This window comes from Candoia aspera, chromosome 2 (assembly GCF_035149785.1).
Source record: "Candoia aspera isolate rCanAsp1 chromosome 2, rCanAsp1.hap2, whole genome shotgun sequence".
In the NCBI taxonomy this organism is placed as follows: Eukaryota; Metazoa; Chordata; class Lepidosauria; order Squamata; family Boidae; genus Candoia; species Candoia aspera.
Window position 1 is genome coordinate 214,706,576 of NC_086154.1, and position 16,331 is coordinate 214,722,906.

At 38.0% G+C, this 16,331-nt stretch overlaps 1 protein-coding gene across 1 annotated transcript in view; it reads left to right on the forward strand.

Moving 5' to 3' along the window:
- The window catches only part of SEMA6A (semaphorin 6A), a 177,995-nt gene that overhangs the window by 114,625 nt on the left and 47,039 nt on the right, over window positions 1-16,331 (forward strand). Inside the window, exons 9-13 of the mRNA XM_063295310.1 lie at window positions 1,685-1,773; window positions 2,700-2,917; window positions 7,092-7,223; window positions 12,453-12,608; window positions 14,024-14,200. Of these exons, the coding sequence (XP_063151380.1) occupies window positions 1,685-1,773; window positions 2,700-2,917; window positions 7,092-7,223; window positions 12,453-12,608; window positions 14,024-14,200 (772 nt within the window). The remainder of the gene's footprint in view (window positions 1-1,684; window positions 1,774-2,699; window positions 2,918-7,091; window positions 7,224-12,452; window positions 12,609-14,023; window positions 14,201-16,331) is intronic.

Genomic DNA, 16,331 nt, shown 5'->3' on the forward strand with positions numbered 1-16,331 from the left:
TTAACATCTACATGAAACTGCTGGGTGAGATCTGTTGCCACGGTATGAGGTATCATCAATATGCTGATGATACCCAAATATACATCTCCATCCCAGGTGACTTAAGTGAAGCTATGGCCACCCTCTCTTGGTGCCTGGAGGCTCTAGGGGTCTGGATGAGGAACAACAGGCTTCAACTGAACCCTGGTAAGATGGAGTGGCTGTGGGTTGGGGGCCCCTCAGTATCCAGGAAATTACCATCTTTGATGCTGGATGGGGTTGCACTGACCCAGACAGACCTGTTGTGGAACCTGGGGGTTCTCCTGGACTCGTGGGTCCTGCTCGAAGAGAAGGTGGCAGCCGTGGCCAGGGGAGCCTTTGCCCAAGTTCGTGTTGTACACCAGCTACGCCCCTTCCTGGATTAAGAGTCCCTCCGAACAGTCACTCATGCCCTGGTCATCTCCTGCATAGACTATTGCAATGTGCTGTACATGGGGCTACCCTTGAAGAGCATCCAGTAGCTACAGCTTATCCAGAATGCAACCACGCAAGCAGTTTTAGGAGCCCAAAAGACAGCCCATATAACACCTTTGCTGCACAAGCTGCATTGGGTGCCAGTTTGCTTCTGGGTTCAATTCAAGGTGTTGGTTATCACCTTTAAAGCCCTACATGGCATGGGTCCAGGTTACCTGAGGGACCACCTCACCCCCATTACATCGACCCTTCCCACCTGGGCAGGCAGAGGGAGCATGTTACGGACCCTGTCCATAAGAGAGTGTCGATTGGCAGGGTCCAAGAGGAAGGCCTTCTCTGCCCTAGACCCCGCCCTCTGGAATAAGCTACCCTCAGAGATAAGGCAAGCCCCCAATCTCCCGCCTTCCAGAAGGGGCTCAAGACATGGCTGTGCCATTGCGCTTGGGGTGGAAGGAGGAATAGTTTGATGTCGGGGTGGCTGGCACCATGATATGGCCCCAGGAAATTTTAAAATTTCTTGGGTTTTAGCTTCATACTTTATATTTTAGAGCTTTATTATATTTGTATATCTATATTTTATAATGTATTTTTAATTGATATTTAACTGTCACTGTTTCATTTGTTGTAAGCTGCCCAGAGTCATTTTTGAGATGGGCGGTGAAAAAAATATGATAAATAAATGCATACATACATACATACATGTCTCTGTGTGTGTGCGCGCACACACACACACACACACACACACACACAGGTGAGTAAGTGGATATAAATGAATGGTTAGTAGATTCTAGGACATTTAATAGCCTAGCCTTCATTTGGTCACCCATTCACTGCCAAAATTAGAATTGCACTTGAATATAATATCCAGTTCTTCATTACAGCCAACATAATTCTTAAGGGTACCTAAGCAAATGAGGCATTTTGCAGTTTTTGAATACATAAGTAAGGTTGGAATGATAGATGGTATCCCATGTTGATGCTGCTTTCCTTCTTTTCCTGGATGAAACTAATTTACTTGCTTCATATATATGATCTTTTCAGTAGCATTCAGAGATCTGATTGACCAGTCTCATGCCTAGATTCTTTTGTTTTATAATCAGCCTATGTTGTAAAATAAATACTTCCTGCAAAAACAGAAGATAAATACTCATCCCAGATTAGATTGATTTTTTTTGTTTGTTTCTTTGATGGGGGTTTTTATATTTATGAGCGCATGTTGTCTTTCTTTCAGAACCATATTTTGTTCATGCAGTAGATTATGGTAACTATATCTACTTCTTCTTTCGGGAAATTGCAGTGGAATATCACAGTATGGGAAAGGTAAGGGGAATAGCCTTGAAAGGAGAGCTATAAATCACAATGACAAGGTCACTGTTGTAAGAAAGATTCTGCTGTTCATGCCAAACTTTGGTAGGAATGAGGCATGGTGTTACCTTGATATAAAACACCTTTCTCGGCGGTGGAGTACAATTCCGTGATGGTAGGGATAGTGGGAGTTCTACAAATCTGAAGGGCACCAGATTAGGAAAAGTCTAATATAAAACATCCTGGCTTGTGGTGACAACAAGATTTAAAAAAAAAAAAAAAGTTCCCCCATTAAACTGGAAAACATATGGCAAAACTGATTTAATTCAAAGCTCCAAATAATCATTACAAGACTGACTTTAAAGCAAGGGAGCAGCTGCATTTGAAAGACCTTCATATGAACAACAGAAGTCAATGAGAAGAAATTTCAGTCTCGCCATGTGATAAAGCACAATGGAAGCCTTTACTGAAAAGACCTTTTAAGGAATATTTCCACAATAAATGTATTAAAAGGCTTACAAGGTTAAAAAGGAGAAAGCATGAATAAAAGCTTGACGAGTCTTCCATATTTTTTAAATAAAATATGCTGAGGATATGGGACTCTGGCTGGCAGTATGGGCCACGCGGATTGCAAATACAGAATGTCCTTTTGTTTGTAGGAAGAGAAAGCTGAGTAGCCTGCATAGAAATGAGTTTTACATGGGCTAAGAATGAATCTCCTGAAGGATTTATGGCTGGATGTGAAATGTCAGAAGCTTATCTTTCATAGCACAAAGTTCCAAAGCTGAATTTTGTTCTGTTTGTTATTTGTCACAGATTATAGGAAACAGGAGATCCCATTAAGCACCCAGCTCTGCCAATTCTGCCTTTCTAAAAAAGGAAAAAGCAAAATTCTAGTAAAAATATATTACAGATTCTTTATTCTCCTTTCTGCATTGCAGGTAGTTTTTCCCAGAGTAGCTCGGGTTTGCAAGAATGACATGGGTGGATCTCAGCGAGTGCTGGAAAAGCAATGGACTTCCTTCCTGAAGGCACGATTGAACTGTTCAGTACCTGGTGATTCGCACTTCTATTTCAACATACTGCAGGCAGTTACTGATGTTATCCATGTTAATGGCCGGGACATTGTCTTAGCAACTTTTTCTACCCCTTATAACAGGTAATCATTTTAATAGAGGGTGGCTATTTTCAACCCACTTGATAATATTGCCATAAATAAAGAGAAACAGGCTATTACACACTAACTCACATAAAATATGAGTTAAAGCATGTTCAGCTTTACATTACAGTGAAGAATTTTGTGTACTTTCAACTTGTACTAATTTGTTGAGAAGAATAAATGACTGGGAGTCTAGCTTTCAGCATATAGGTCTTGTTTGCTTCCTTCCCACTGGGGATGCATGTTTATCCTTGTACCCATTAGAAAAATCATCTGTTATTACTAATTTGCACAGTTCCTTTTCTTCTCACTGTCTAGTAAGGGCTTTTCTGCCTGTTCTCCTAAAATTTCAAAATAATCCAAAAAGCCAGAAAAAGTATTGGCAGTTCACTTTGGAGTGGTTTTTTGTTTTTAGTTAGAATTTTACAGTATTTGTCAAAATCTTCCATTGCGTTGCTTACCTGCTTGTTTGTCTACTTGTCAATAGAGAATCGTTAATAAATATGTAAGTAAATATTTATATGTTGTTCATATAAAGGTGGGATTTTAAAAAATCTAAAAAATCCAATCTAAATCTAAAATTCAGGCTGCATAAGTTTTGAATTCACTTATTCCTTGTTTTCTATATTGTTATCTTTTGTACACCATAGAAGGCAATTGATAACATCTGCTTCCAAATTTGAATTAATCACAGGCCATCTCACATGACATTCAGGCTCCAGGAATTATGGTTTGCTAAGCTTTGGTTAGAATAACAAAGGTAACAATCACAGGTTACTGTTTGCTTGAAGACGGTTCTCACTACTTAAAATTTAAACAAACTACACTTTCTCAAATTAAAATGTCATGGGAAACCCTTAGTGTTGATCTACTAGTGCATAAAATAGGAAAGAGGAGACTGAAAGTTCATTCAGATACTGCAGAAGTACACATTTTCAGTTTTACACATGTAAAATTTGTGGAGCTTGTCAAATGGGGCCTTTGACAAGGATGTAAAATAAGAAGTATATGTATGCAGAATAAAAAAAACATGCTTTTTAAAAAATCATCCCATTTTTTCATAATATGATATCTGTTCTACCAGTCCAGCCTCTCTTCATGTAACCATACTTCAAATCACTACAATTAATTTTAGCCTACTTCCTGAACATTGGCAGTGACTGAAAAGGGGGGTGGGGCAAATGTCATGAGAAGCCAGGGTTGCCTTTGAGGATCCTACCTCAGATTCGTAATCTTTAAATCTTTCTGAAGCTATCTCCACAGTAACCATTTCCTCCAAAATAAATATCATTCTTTCAATCACCCTTTCCAGAGAATCCAAACAATAGGGTTCCCAGTCTGTTGCAGTCCAACATAAAGCATTGTGAGATGCTTATGGGCAAAACATACAACAATTATAATACTACATCCAGCTGACCATGTAATACTATCGCCAGGATAGTTTGGAGATGGCAAGCTTTTGGGACCCAAAGCCTAATTAAAAACAAAAAGTTTCAACGTTAGAATGCCTCAAGGAATGTAATCATATTATTGCTGGAATGGGCTGGGTTTTTAAAATGCAAAATAGTGGCTATGGTACACACATTTTTTGCTCTTCATGAAATAAAAAATAAAAAATTGTACCATTAAAAACTGCTATTTTGTTACCAATTTCAAACGGCACCATCTTTGGGAGTTTGCAGAAGTAGCATTTGACACATGGATTACAGGTTGACCTGTAATCCATCACAGGTTGACCATCCCTGCAGTAGTCCTAAAAACTGTTCCTTGTGTGGAATTGGCCATTGTTAATTAAATTGGATCAATAATATGTTCCATTCAGGATTTATTTATTTATTTGCTTGTTTATTTGTTGTGTCCCCACCCATCTCCTCCCATCGGGGGACTCTGGGTGGTTAGGATAGTTTGGGTCATAATTAATAATAGTGGCAAGATCAGAAATGTGATTATGCATCCTGCTTTTTTTTCCCTTAAATATGAAAGGGAATCTTTGTGAACCTCTCCTTTTGCCAGATACATCTACATTTGGAGTCCATGTATCATACACAAAAGGAGATGTGCTATTTTGTGGTGTATAATAATTAAATTGCATGAGTCACTGAAGCTTCAGCTCTAACCATTTTATATAGTGTGTGAAACAATTCTCAAGTGTGTCTAGCACAATTCATTGTGAGCATCCTCTGTTCAAGCACTATTAAAAACAAATGGAGTTTGTAGGCAGAACAATGCATTCCTGCGCAAGCCTCTAGCAGATTGTGCTCCTTGTGAATCACAGGGAAATAGACCATGCCAAGGAAAATCATTCTTTTCCTCATGGACATGAGTTTCCTTCCTGCTAATGGATATGGCTTTTTTGTACAACACCCAGCACAACAGATGGCTTGAATGTGGCTATGTCCTTTGCTTTCTGCCATAGTACAACCAAAAAATAAAATAAATGGAAGTAACAGGAGTAATTCTGACATCAGGTCATAAAAGGCTTTAAAAGCATTCCCTCATCACTTAAGATTGTGTAAGCACTGGTATATTACCATGTATTTTCATTTATGGAAAGATATTAAGATCTCTTGTTCCTACATTCTCTGGAAAACTTTAGCTGATTAAAGTAAAATTATGGCTGTGATGGAGCCTATTTCCTTTCCCATGACTTCTGTTACATGAAATATTGAAGGAAAAAAGGAGGAGTTAGTGTTGGCTACCTGAAGTCAAAGGATGAAGTTAAAGTTAATGGTAGATCGCCTGTCATTTTGCACTGGGATGAAATTCAGGCAACATGGCATAATAGGTCCTATTGACAACCAAAATAAAACAGCTGCTTTGGGAATGATTAAGCCATGAATTGAAAATGCAGCCAAATACAAGAAATAAACATATTTTGTTTGGAAGGCAATTATTGTTCAAAATTAAATATATTTAGCCAAAAGAGGGCAGAGGGAAAAGAAGAAGGATTGAAAAGACTTGGTAGAATTGGGTCTAACATTCTTTAATGTTTTCCTTGCTGCATCTTTAATTAATCACAGATTTAATGTTCTTGCAGAGTTAATTTCATTAGTAATATTATTCCTTCAGTGCAACCTATCAGACATGTCATTTTTCCCTCAATTTCTTGCTGTTAAAGAACTTGCCTTCCATCTGGAGCTGTTGCAACCAGCTGTTTTTGAAGTAGACTTCTAACTAGTATTGTATTTGTAAACTTCTGGATTCCAGCATTTTGTCACATTTTATAAATTACAAGCCATAACTATGTAGATATTTGGATATTTGATCATAACTCTCCTTCATAAATAGGAATTACTTAACATATAGCCAGATAGTACTTACTATCTGATCAGAATTATGTAGCTTAAATCAGACACAAAACTAACATGGTAGACTGGGTAAGCAATAAAGACAGATCAATAAATTATTCATACATGAAAACCATTGACAAAAAAACCCCAAAGCTTTTCCAGAAGTGTTTGTGTAAGACTGTAATTATATTTGATGATTACTATTATTATGTTACATGCAAATAATCAGAAAATCCAAATTTAAATTGAACTGGAAGTAAGATGAAGCTGCATTTGCTTCTTTACAGTTAACTGAATTAAGCAAATCCCTGCACATAATAATTCAACCAGACGCATCCAGGAAAATGGAATGGCACAACTTCAAGAGCCAAATAGGTTGAGACTGAGCAATGTGCATCTCTCTGCAAAATATATCTGCTCTAACACCTGAATGCTTTCTAGAATGCAACTAGATAGCCACCAGGGGGTCAGAAAGTGTCACACTGAGCATGTGTTAAATTTTCAACAGGAGTTTCTTCCAGAAAGAGGGTTATAACTTGAGAATACAGTAATTTCTTAGTTCAAATTGCAAGAAGTGTATCTCAGCATCTTTGGAGTCACCAAAATTATTGCTGTGTGCTTTTACTGTTTTTTTTTTAATCTTTTGAAGAAGAAAACTGATAGAAATTGGCTGCCCACTGAATGTTTCTGTAGAAATGTCTTCATGGGGCAGCCTTTTACTGTCAATATCCAGAGGTTGCAAGATTCAGAATTGAATGGCCTATGACAGCTGCATGTTTCTCAGAGGAAGGGAGGGAGGGAGGGAGGGAGGGAGGGAGGGAGAGGGGTGAGAAAGATGCATAACTTAAGAATGAGTAACTATTTCTGGAAATGTCACATTGCAGCATCCCTGGCTCTGCTGTCTGTGCTTACAATATTCTCGACATTGCCAGTGTGTTTACTGGGAGATTCAAAGAACAGAAGTCTCCAGATTCAATATGGACACCAGTTCCCGATGAAAGAGTGCCAAAGCCCAGGTACATTTCTGTTAAGTGTGCAGCAATGCCAGGGCTGGAAGTCCTTTGGTTTTCATTTCATGGGAGATTTAATGCATAGTGTAAATGCAGGAGTTAAGAAGTGGAGGCAAATGCAGAAGCAATCTGAGTGTGACTCATACAAAGGCAAAAACTAAGACCTGTCGCTCTTGATAAAGGATTCAGTCAGGAAAGTGAGAAAAATTATGGTAAGAAGACAACCAAACTGTACAATTTATTTTTAGAAAGTAAAGGAAAGTTCAATATTTTCCTAAGAAAAATATCAAGGTAAGAACTTAGCACATAATGACAGTGCCTCAGTGTAGGTTATTCTCAGTCATCCTCATTAATAGGCAGAAGCAATAGGTTAATTGCTTCAGCAATAGAAGGGATAGTCTGCAAGCCCGTTGCTTCCTGGGCAGAGAAAAGTTTCTCCATTTCTAGCTCTGCAATTTATTATTTGTGCCGATGCCTTTGCTGCTTTTAGTTCTGGCCCAAAAACACTGCCACTGTGGGTGCTTTAAGCCATAGCCGCTTTATGCTGTTTTGTAGGTCCTAACGCTCATATGCAGTCAAGCAAAAGATGGTCAGAGCAGACACAAGCTACTGCCATCGTTGCCCCAAGTAGCAATTCTTATTCCCATATCATAGAATCATAGAGTTGGAAGGGACCTAAGAAGTTGTCAAGTCCAACCCTGCAGGACTCACTACACCATCCCCAATAGATGACTATGCAGCCTCTGTGTAAAAACCTCCAGTGAAGGAGAAGAAACCACTCAATGCAGTAACCTGTGCTGCTGGTTGACAGTTTTTATTGTCAAGAAGTTTTTCCTGGTGTCTAATATGTATCTACTGTACATCCTTGAAGTTTCATCCCATTAGTTCTAGTCTTGCCCTCTGGAGCAAGTGAGAATAAGTCCAAACCCTCTACAACATAACAACCCTTCAAATCCCCTCTCAACCTTCTCTTTTGAAAGCTGAACATACCTGGGTCTTTTAACTGTACCTTGCAGGACTTGGTTTCCAGTCCTTTCACTATCTTGGTAGCCCTTCATAAAGCAAAATTAGCACTGCAGGTAATCTACCTCCAACACCAAATTCGGTTTATGAGGCTATCCACTGCTGCCACCCAGCTTAAGTTCTAGGAAAGGGACAATGCCAATACATGGAATGTCATAAGAGACGATTCAACAATGGTAAGAGTCTTTTCAAAGAGCATTTATTGAATCAGTTCTGTCCCAGGCATGCAGCTATCTTTAAGTTTATGCCAAAAATGTGGTGGGGAGTAAAATAAATTATAAAATCCACTAATCTCGGTCAGTCTCCCATGATCAGAGGAATCAACCACTGACAATGTTTGCCACTGGACTCTCAACAACTCTGGGCAGCTCACAACAATCAAACAAAGAAATTGTAATAAAAATCGATAAAATATAAAGATAAAAGATGGCAAGTATGATAAAGCAAAGGGTCTCACTGTCCCTCACCAAAGGCCTCCAACAGTAGTGGAGTAGGAGGCATCCAGATCTCAAAGGGAACTTTGTTTCAGAGGGCAGGTGCTGCTACAGAGAAGGCACACTTCCAGGGTCCCATAGATGACATAGTTTAACTGAAGGAACCTGGAGCATACCAACCATGCAGAATTGAATCAGCTGGGCAGATGCTATTGAGGATAGGCAGTCCCTTAAGTAACCAGGCCCTATGCCATGAAAGATCATGTTCTCCTGTTATCCAGGCCAGTGGCTCAAATTCTATGAAAGAAGGAATTATTCCTTCAGTTTAAGTTCCAATTTCTGTTCCAAATATAGCCACAATAGTAACTTCTGAAAGCATTTCCAATGTTTTTTACCTGAGAAGAATTCTCCAAATGTTATCTACTAGGCAGTGCTCTACCTGTCCTCCAAGTATGCATCCCATAGGATCCACCCAGCCTCTTAGAAGACCTATAGCTATGCTTTTCATGAAGGGTAAACATTCTCCCTTATTACAACTAAAACTTGGTGTGACACACACCAGATATATTGTGTCCTCGGCAGTTCTTTTTCAATGAAAATTCATATTTTTAGGAATGCAAATAACATTTAATGAGTACAGACTGAATGAGCATTGGATCTTCTAAAATATACATCTAAATAGAACTGGAAACAATTTCTCATTCCTGGTGCTTGTTCCCTTCCGTTTCTTGATTTAAGCATGTAAATAAATCAGTAAAACTACATGCAGTGGGAAGATAGAGGCATTTATAGAATCAGAGCAAAACTGAAATACTTTGGCCACATAATGAGAAGACAGGACACCCTGGAGAAGGTGCTGATGCTAGGGAGAGTGGAAGGCAAAAGGAAGAGGGGCCGACCAAGGGCAAGATGGATGGATGATATTCTAGAGGTGACGGACTCATCCCTGGGGGAGCTGGGGGTGTTGACGACGGACAGGAAGCTCTGGCGTGGGCTGGTCCATGAAGTCATGAAGAGTCGGAAGCGACTAAACGAATAAACAACAACAACAGAATCAGAAAGATGATTATGTGCAGGAAAGTTGGTCACAAATTCCAACTTCATTTCAAATTATACAAGTCCTGCTACTTCTTACTAAACTTACCAGAACTCATCAATAAGGTGATATTTAGGGAATACTTATTATTTTGAATGTGTTTAAATCTTAAGGCTCAGTGAACTGTTCCCTAAAGTACTTGCTACTAATCTGACCAAATTTTGATGTAATCTTTGAGAAATCCTAGAGAATGGATGAAGAACCAGAATACTAGAGGAGATCATTTGGTGTCTCTATATTCATAAGGGAGAAAAAGAAGGATACAGGGAATTGTTGACCCATCAGTCTGATGTCAGTATCTGGGAAGATTCTAGAGCATGTCATTGAAAACAATGCAGGCATTACCAGTGGTTAGCGTGCATTGTCAGAAATAAGCCCTATTAAACTAACCTTATTTTTTTATTAGTTAACCTCCTTAGTAGATTATTTAAATACTGTAACTGTAATATATCTTGATTTCAGTTAAACATTGACAAAGTACCTCATCATATTCTGATTACAAGTTAGATAACTGTGGGCTTGATGGCATAACAATAAAGTAGATGTATAGCTTGTCCTTAAGTGGTCCTTCATCAAGGTCCAGTTCTAGGTTCTGTATTCTTCAACATTTTTATCAATGACTTTGATTAAGAGGTAGAAGGAATGTTTATTATTGCAAGAGACACAAAATTGGGTGGACTTAGTAATACCCTAGATGATAGAAGTGCATTTCAGAAATGATTTTGATAGGGTAGAAACTTGGGCTGAAAAAAAAAATGTTACCAAGATGGCCTGAAAAAAACTGTACAGACAAATGCAAGGTTCTTCACTTAGGAAACAAAAATCAAATGCCCAGGTATCAAATGAGGGACATTCAGTTTGACAGTTTTACTGAATGAAAAGCTCTTGGAATAGCTGACTACAAATTAAATGTGTGTCAGCAATGTGATAAGGCTGCAAAACAAGCAAATGAAATTTTAGGCTCTATCACTAGAAGTATATTTTCCAAATAACAAAAATAACAATTCCATTTTATTCTGTGTTGGTTAGACCCTTCCTTGAATATCATGGCCAAGTGTGGGCACCACTGTTCAGGGATTCAAGCAAAATACATTACGTTCAGAGAAGGGCAATGAAGATGATCAGGGCACTTGTGTTAGAGAGTAATCCAAAGTCAAAGAACTCTTCTATTAAGGATTGTTTTGTTCAATTTTTGTATCCATTTTTAGCTACATTAGCAAAGTATTTCATGATACATTGCTTTTATATAAACAATTGTCGTTTTGCATAGAATTGTTGAATATGGATGTTTAAAATTTGTAATTCATTTTAAAATTACATATGTATAGTTAATTGTCAGCTAAGAGGAGGTTACTCCTTTTTTCTTCCAATTTTTAATCGTTTTTAGTGTTATTGATATATGGTTCATTTAAAAAAGGAAGCCAAGCAATAATATAATGCAAACAAGCAGAAACAAATTTGTTGATTTGTTGCTTTTGATTCTTGACCTACAGACAGGAACTGTTCTTTCTTGTTCCACCTTCCCTTTTTCTTCTTAGAATATTTACATTTTAGTCATTTCAGTTTTGACCTGCACTGATCCCAATGACAACCTCTGCAGATTTCTCATGCATGCATACTTTTTGTTTGCATAATAATAGAGACTCTTTTTTAATCCAATGCTGTAAGCACTGTAAAATTGCAACTCTATATCATATACAATTATAATTTATAAAGAAGATAGTGTTCTTTATATTTAATTCAGATGTATTTCTAGTTACTCAGCCTGATGTGTGGATTTTCAGTGGGTTTCCCCACCCCTCCAACCCCCACAATTCAAAGTTTGGACAATCAGCCTTACTGTAAACAAGAAGAAAGTACAAAAAGGGGAATCAAGGGGTAGGACATAGTCAGCAAAAGAAAACAGATTCTTTTGCTGCCAGTATATAACTATTTTGGCCCAGTTGCCATAAAAGTATGGGGAGATTCCAAGAATAAACTGAGCACATTTGTACTGTAATGCAAGATAGATAACACTGTGTCTTATTAAAAGGCTCTACATATTAATGCTTCCAAGGCTCAAGTTTTCATAAGTGTCAAAAATAAATTGTTCTTGGGAGCCATAGAAAAGGGGATGCTTACTCTTTGCTGCTGACTGCATTTGCCCTCCAAGTTGTGTTTTTTACAGCAGCTTGATATTACAGTTCCAGGAAAAAAAATGTAAAATTTCCCTTCTACATTCAACATAGTAATAGTAATAGTAGTATGTATTTATTCGATCAGTGACCAGCAGAACATTCAACACAGTTGAGCCTTTCAGAAACAAATGTGAAATATGCCTTAAATGTGAGCAGAACATTACCAGACTATGTATATGTTTGTTGGGTTCCATGTAGATGGATGAACTATGAACATATCTTTACAAACTTCATAATCTGTTAAAGATATTTATATTTACGAATAGTCCTAAATTTAGTATTCGTGGAAGTGACTGTTGAATGCTAAGCTAGCATCATAGAATGACTAGACCAAAGAGAAATACAAGAGTGCTTCAATTGGAGGTTTATGTATTGTTCAGTTTCTTCTACAAAGCCTCTGGCATATTCTCAGCTAATAGCAGATGCTCATAAAAGCCATTTGTGTAGAATATTTGCACTAAGAGGCAACATAATCATATTTCCTCCCAACCTGTTTTTGATTTAGGCCAGGTTCCTGTGCAGGCTCCACATCACTTGAAAAATACACATCCTCCAATGAATTCCCAGATGACACACTAAACTTTATCAAAACACATTCTCTCATGGATGAAGCAGTACCCTCAATTGTCAACAAGCCATGGTTTCTGCGTACAATGGTCAGGTAAATAGTGTTCCTTCCTATTTCTTTCAAATTCAAGATTGCACTCTAATTTCGAACTCCCACATGTCTGTCCTGGTTCTCATTAATCTAGGACTTTAACTGATAATTGGTTAAGCAAACAGAGGACAGTTCCTGGTGGAGGCCCCAGAAATCTGTGCTGGGATCAATATGGTTTAAAATATTGTTGTAAAATAATCTGAAATCAGGAGTATTGAAGTCAATAAAGTAAGTATATAGATGTGATCAAATTATTCAAGATGCTGGAATTCCATGAAGCCTTCAAAGAGATCTAATAGAATCTCTCTAAACTGAACTGGCTATATTTTGAAATCTAATGCTTAAATAGATGGACCATTGAAGTAGTCAATTATGACAGGTTTCAAGTTTTTATGAGCTAGAATAGGAACAAGGTGATTGTCATACTACTGTTAGATAAACTGTAGTGACTGGGAAAAAGTTACTAATTTCTACCAGGTTTCCCTCAAACCATATCTCAAAGGAAACACTAATTTCTGTGTTTACATTTGAGTCATAATTTTAAATGACTCAAATAGAAAATTCTGAATAAAATTATCAGGTAGCTGAAGGGAACATTGGCCGGATATAAAATTTCTGGTGGGATGTTTTCAGGATGTACTGAGATCTGTCAGGATATGTTAAGGAAGCTCCAGTGTTTACACAAATGTTCAGAGGGTAATGTTGACATCCAAATAATCCTGTGTCAGCATAAGAAAAAAATAATACTTTCCTCCTTCAAGGATATATAAGCCAGCAGCCTTCAGAATCTGTAATTTAGAGTATCTGGAAAATATACCAGCTGATATGTAAACTTCATTTTTCAAGTAGATTTACACATTGCTTTATCCATACACATTCACATATATGAGAGTATTTACATATTTTAAGATATTTGGGGGGGGGGGTTATACAGGTTTGAAGAAACTAGTTTTCTGATTAAGAATCCAACAACATTAAAAAATATGTAATTATTTTCACATTGCGAAGCACAAGCATAGCTTTGCACATTGTGTGCCCTGCATATTGTATTACCATAGATGTGCAGTATGTTGATTCAAGCCAGGCAAAGGTGCTGCACATTGCTTCTTCAAGCAGCTGCTGACTGATATAATGAAGGTACACATGCCTGATCTAAAACACCTTTGTCAGAGAGAGAGTGAGTGTGTGTATGTGTCTAAAAATCCATGCAATAAACTTCAGTCAAACTTTGAAACTGTCAAAAGTTATAACCTGTCAGTTCTTCAGATGTGTTGTAAAGCACTGAATAGATACATAAATCAATCTTGTGGTAGTTTCATCTTGACCCAGGCTAGACCTGATTTTGTGCTGGGAAAAGAATTTCTATCTGTTTAAGTGCAGAATTAAAAGCGATTAAAACTATAATGCTGTCATTCCAGATACCGCTTGACGAAAATTGCTGTAGATAATGCTGCTGGCCCAAATCAGAATCATACTGTGGTTTTCCTTGGATCAGAGAAAGGAATTATTTTGAAGTTCTTGGTCAGGACAGGAAACAGTGGTTTTCTAAATGACAGCCTTTTCCTGGAGGAGATGAGCATTTACAACTCTGAAAAGTGTGTATCAATGGTTATTTCTTTTATTACATTATTTACCAACAAATTAGTTCTGAATTCGTATCTATTACTTTTATTCTCATGGGGGAGAATCCCTAGGGCAATTATTTTGTATTATTTAATTTTAAAATATATTATTCTCTTTTGTATTGTAATAGACTTTAATTTCCTTATGGGAAAAAAAGTTTAAAAGCAACACTTCCCAGTAAATAATTATACTACAGACATGAGTACACATGTATACAGATCAAATGCAAATAGTAGAATGCAAGGCATTCAAAGAGACGCCGCCTTGCCTCTGAGAAAATTATTTGGGATTTTGTTTGAATTTCACTCCAGTTGTAACGGTGCATCAGTATATCTTTCAACAATCACTTCCTGTCTCCAGTTCTGTAGGTAGGTAGGTAGGTAGATGCTATCCATTCAGTCATGTCCGATTCTCGGCACTTCTATGGACCAGCTCTCTCCACGTTTTCTGATCTTGTATGGCTTCTTTTAGTTGTTTAATGCTCTGGCTGGTGTTGCCTTTGATGGTGTCTAGCCAGCATGTTTTTTGGCAGCCTCATTTCCTTTTACCGCCGACCATTCCAAGCATAACTGCCTTTTCCAGCAAGTTTGATCGCATTACATGGCCAAAATAAGTAAGGTGGAGTTTTGTGATTTTGCCACCAGTGATATGTCTGGTTTTATATGCTTCAGTACTTGCTTGTTTGTCACCTTTGCTGACCAAGGAATGTGCAGGAGCCTTCTCCAACACCACAGCTTGAACGAGTCGATTTTCCTCCTGTCTAGCTTTCTCATGGTCCAACTTTCGCAATCATAGGTACCTATGGGAAACACAATAGTGCGGACTAATCTGCAAGTAGTTGCCAGGCTGATGTCCTTGCTTTTCCATACTTGATTCATGGTCATCATTGCTGCGCAACCTAGTGTAATTTGATGCTCTATTTCTGGACTGCATTCACTGCTGTGATCATTCAGGAAACCCAGGAAGGGAGGGAGGGAGGGAAAACAAAATTTGTGTCATGGTTAAGGTGTTGGATTAGGCTCAAGTTCAAGTATTTCAGCCATGGAAGCTCATTGACTAACCCTAGTCAGTCACTCTTTCTTAGCTCAATCTGCCCAACAGGGTCATTGTGGGGGAAAAAATTGTCCCTGGGGTAAAGACAGGATATAAATAAACAAATGCTTAAACTGCTGAGGAATACCTAGAAGCCAAGTGGCCTCTACAAATACCCATTAGGGCCAGAGAGGAATTTGGGGGTATTAAGGGGCCCTCGAGATATGTCGTATGTCAGGGTATGTCATTAGTTTTGTTAGGAGGCAAGGGCTTCATTTATATGGCAAGCCAATTCATTTACCTCCTCCCGTGGACCTACAGCCAGGCAATTCTCAATAGCCATAGAGGATTTCCTGGAAAAAAGGTACATGTGCTTCCAAATTTATGGAGAACTACTAATAGCGTGGCTAATTCTTTTTGGTCTGAAAAAGAAAAGGAACATTGAGATGACTTGATAAGTCAGTTTACTTAATTGACAAATTAAAACAATACATAAATATGTCCAAAAACGTTCTGAGAATTTTATTTTGCTTCTTTTCTGTTGTACTCTACTTCTGGGGTCAGCCTGTATAAACACTTTCTCTTATTTTAGATCCAAATTTCCATTCAAGACTCTCCCATTCTGCATATTGCCATCATACTGGCCGTCAGTGCTGTATCCTGTCCTTTCTTCCCAGGGATCTGATAAACATCGTTGCATACGGTTGTGAAGCTAGCTCTTAGAGTGAGGGCTGAAGGAGTGAACTAGACTTTCTGGCCCTGCAGAAAAACTACATATATTTTTGCTCCTTTATACGCGAAATGGTTTATAAAGGCTTCCTTTACATGTAGAAGAATGAAAAGCAAAGCGTCCCCCATGAGGTGGAGATGGGCAGTGAATAAATTTATAAATAAATAAAAAATAAAAAGCAAAGCCATTCCTTTTCTCAGTTTATGATAGCTGTGAGTTTATTAGGATATTCTTCAAAATATGGCTCAATTATATGATGGCTTCAGAGGGAAAGGTGAGGAACAGATCCTTTTCCTCCCACCCATTCTCCAGGACCTTCTTCCATTGGTTGTCCTAGATCC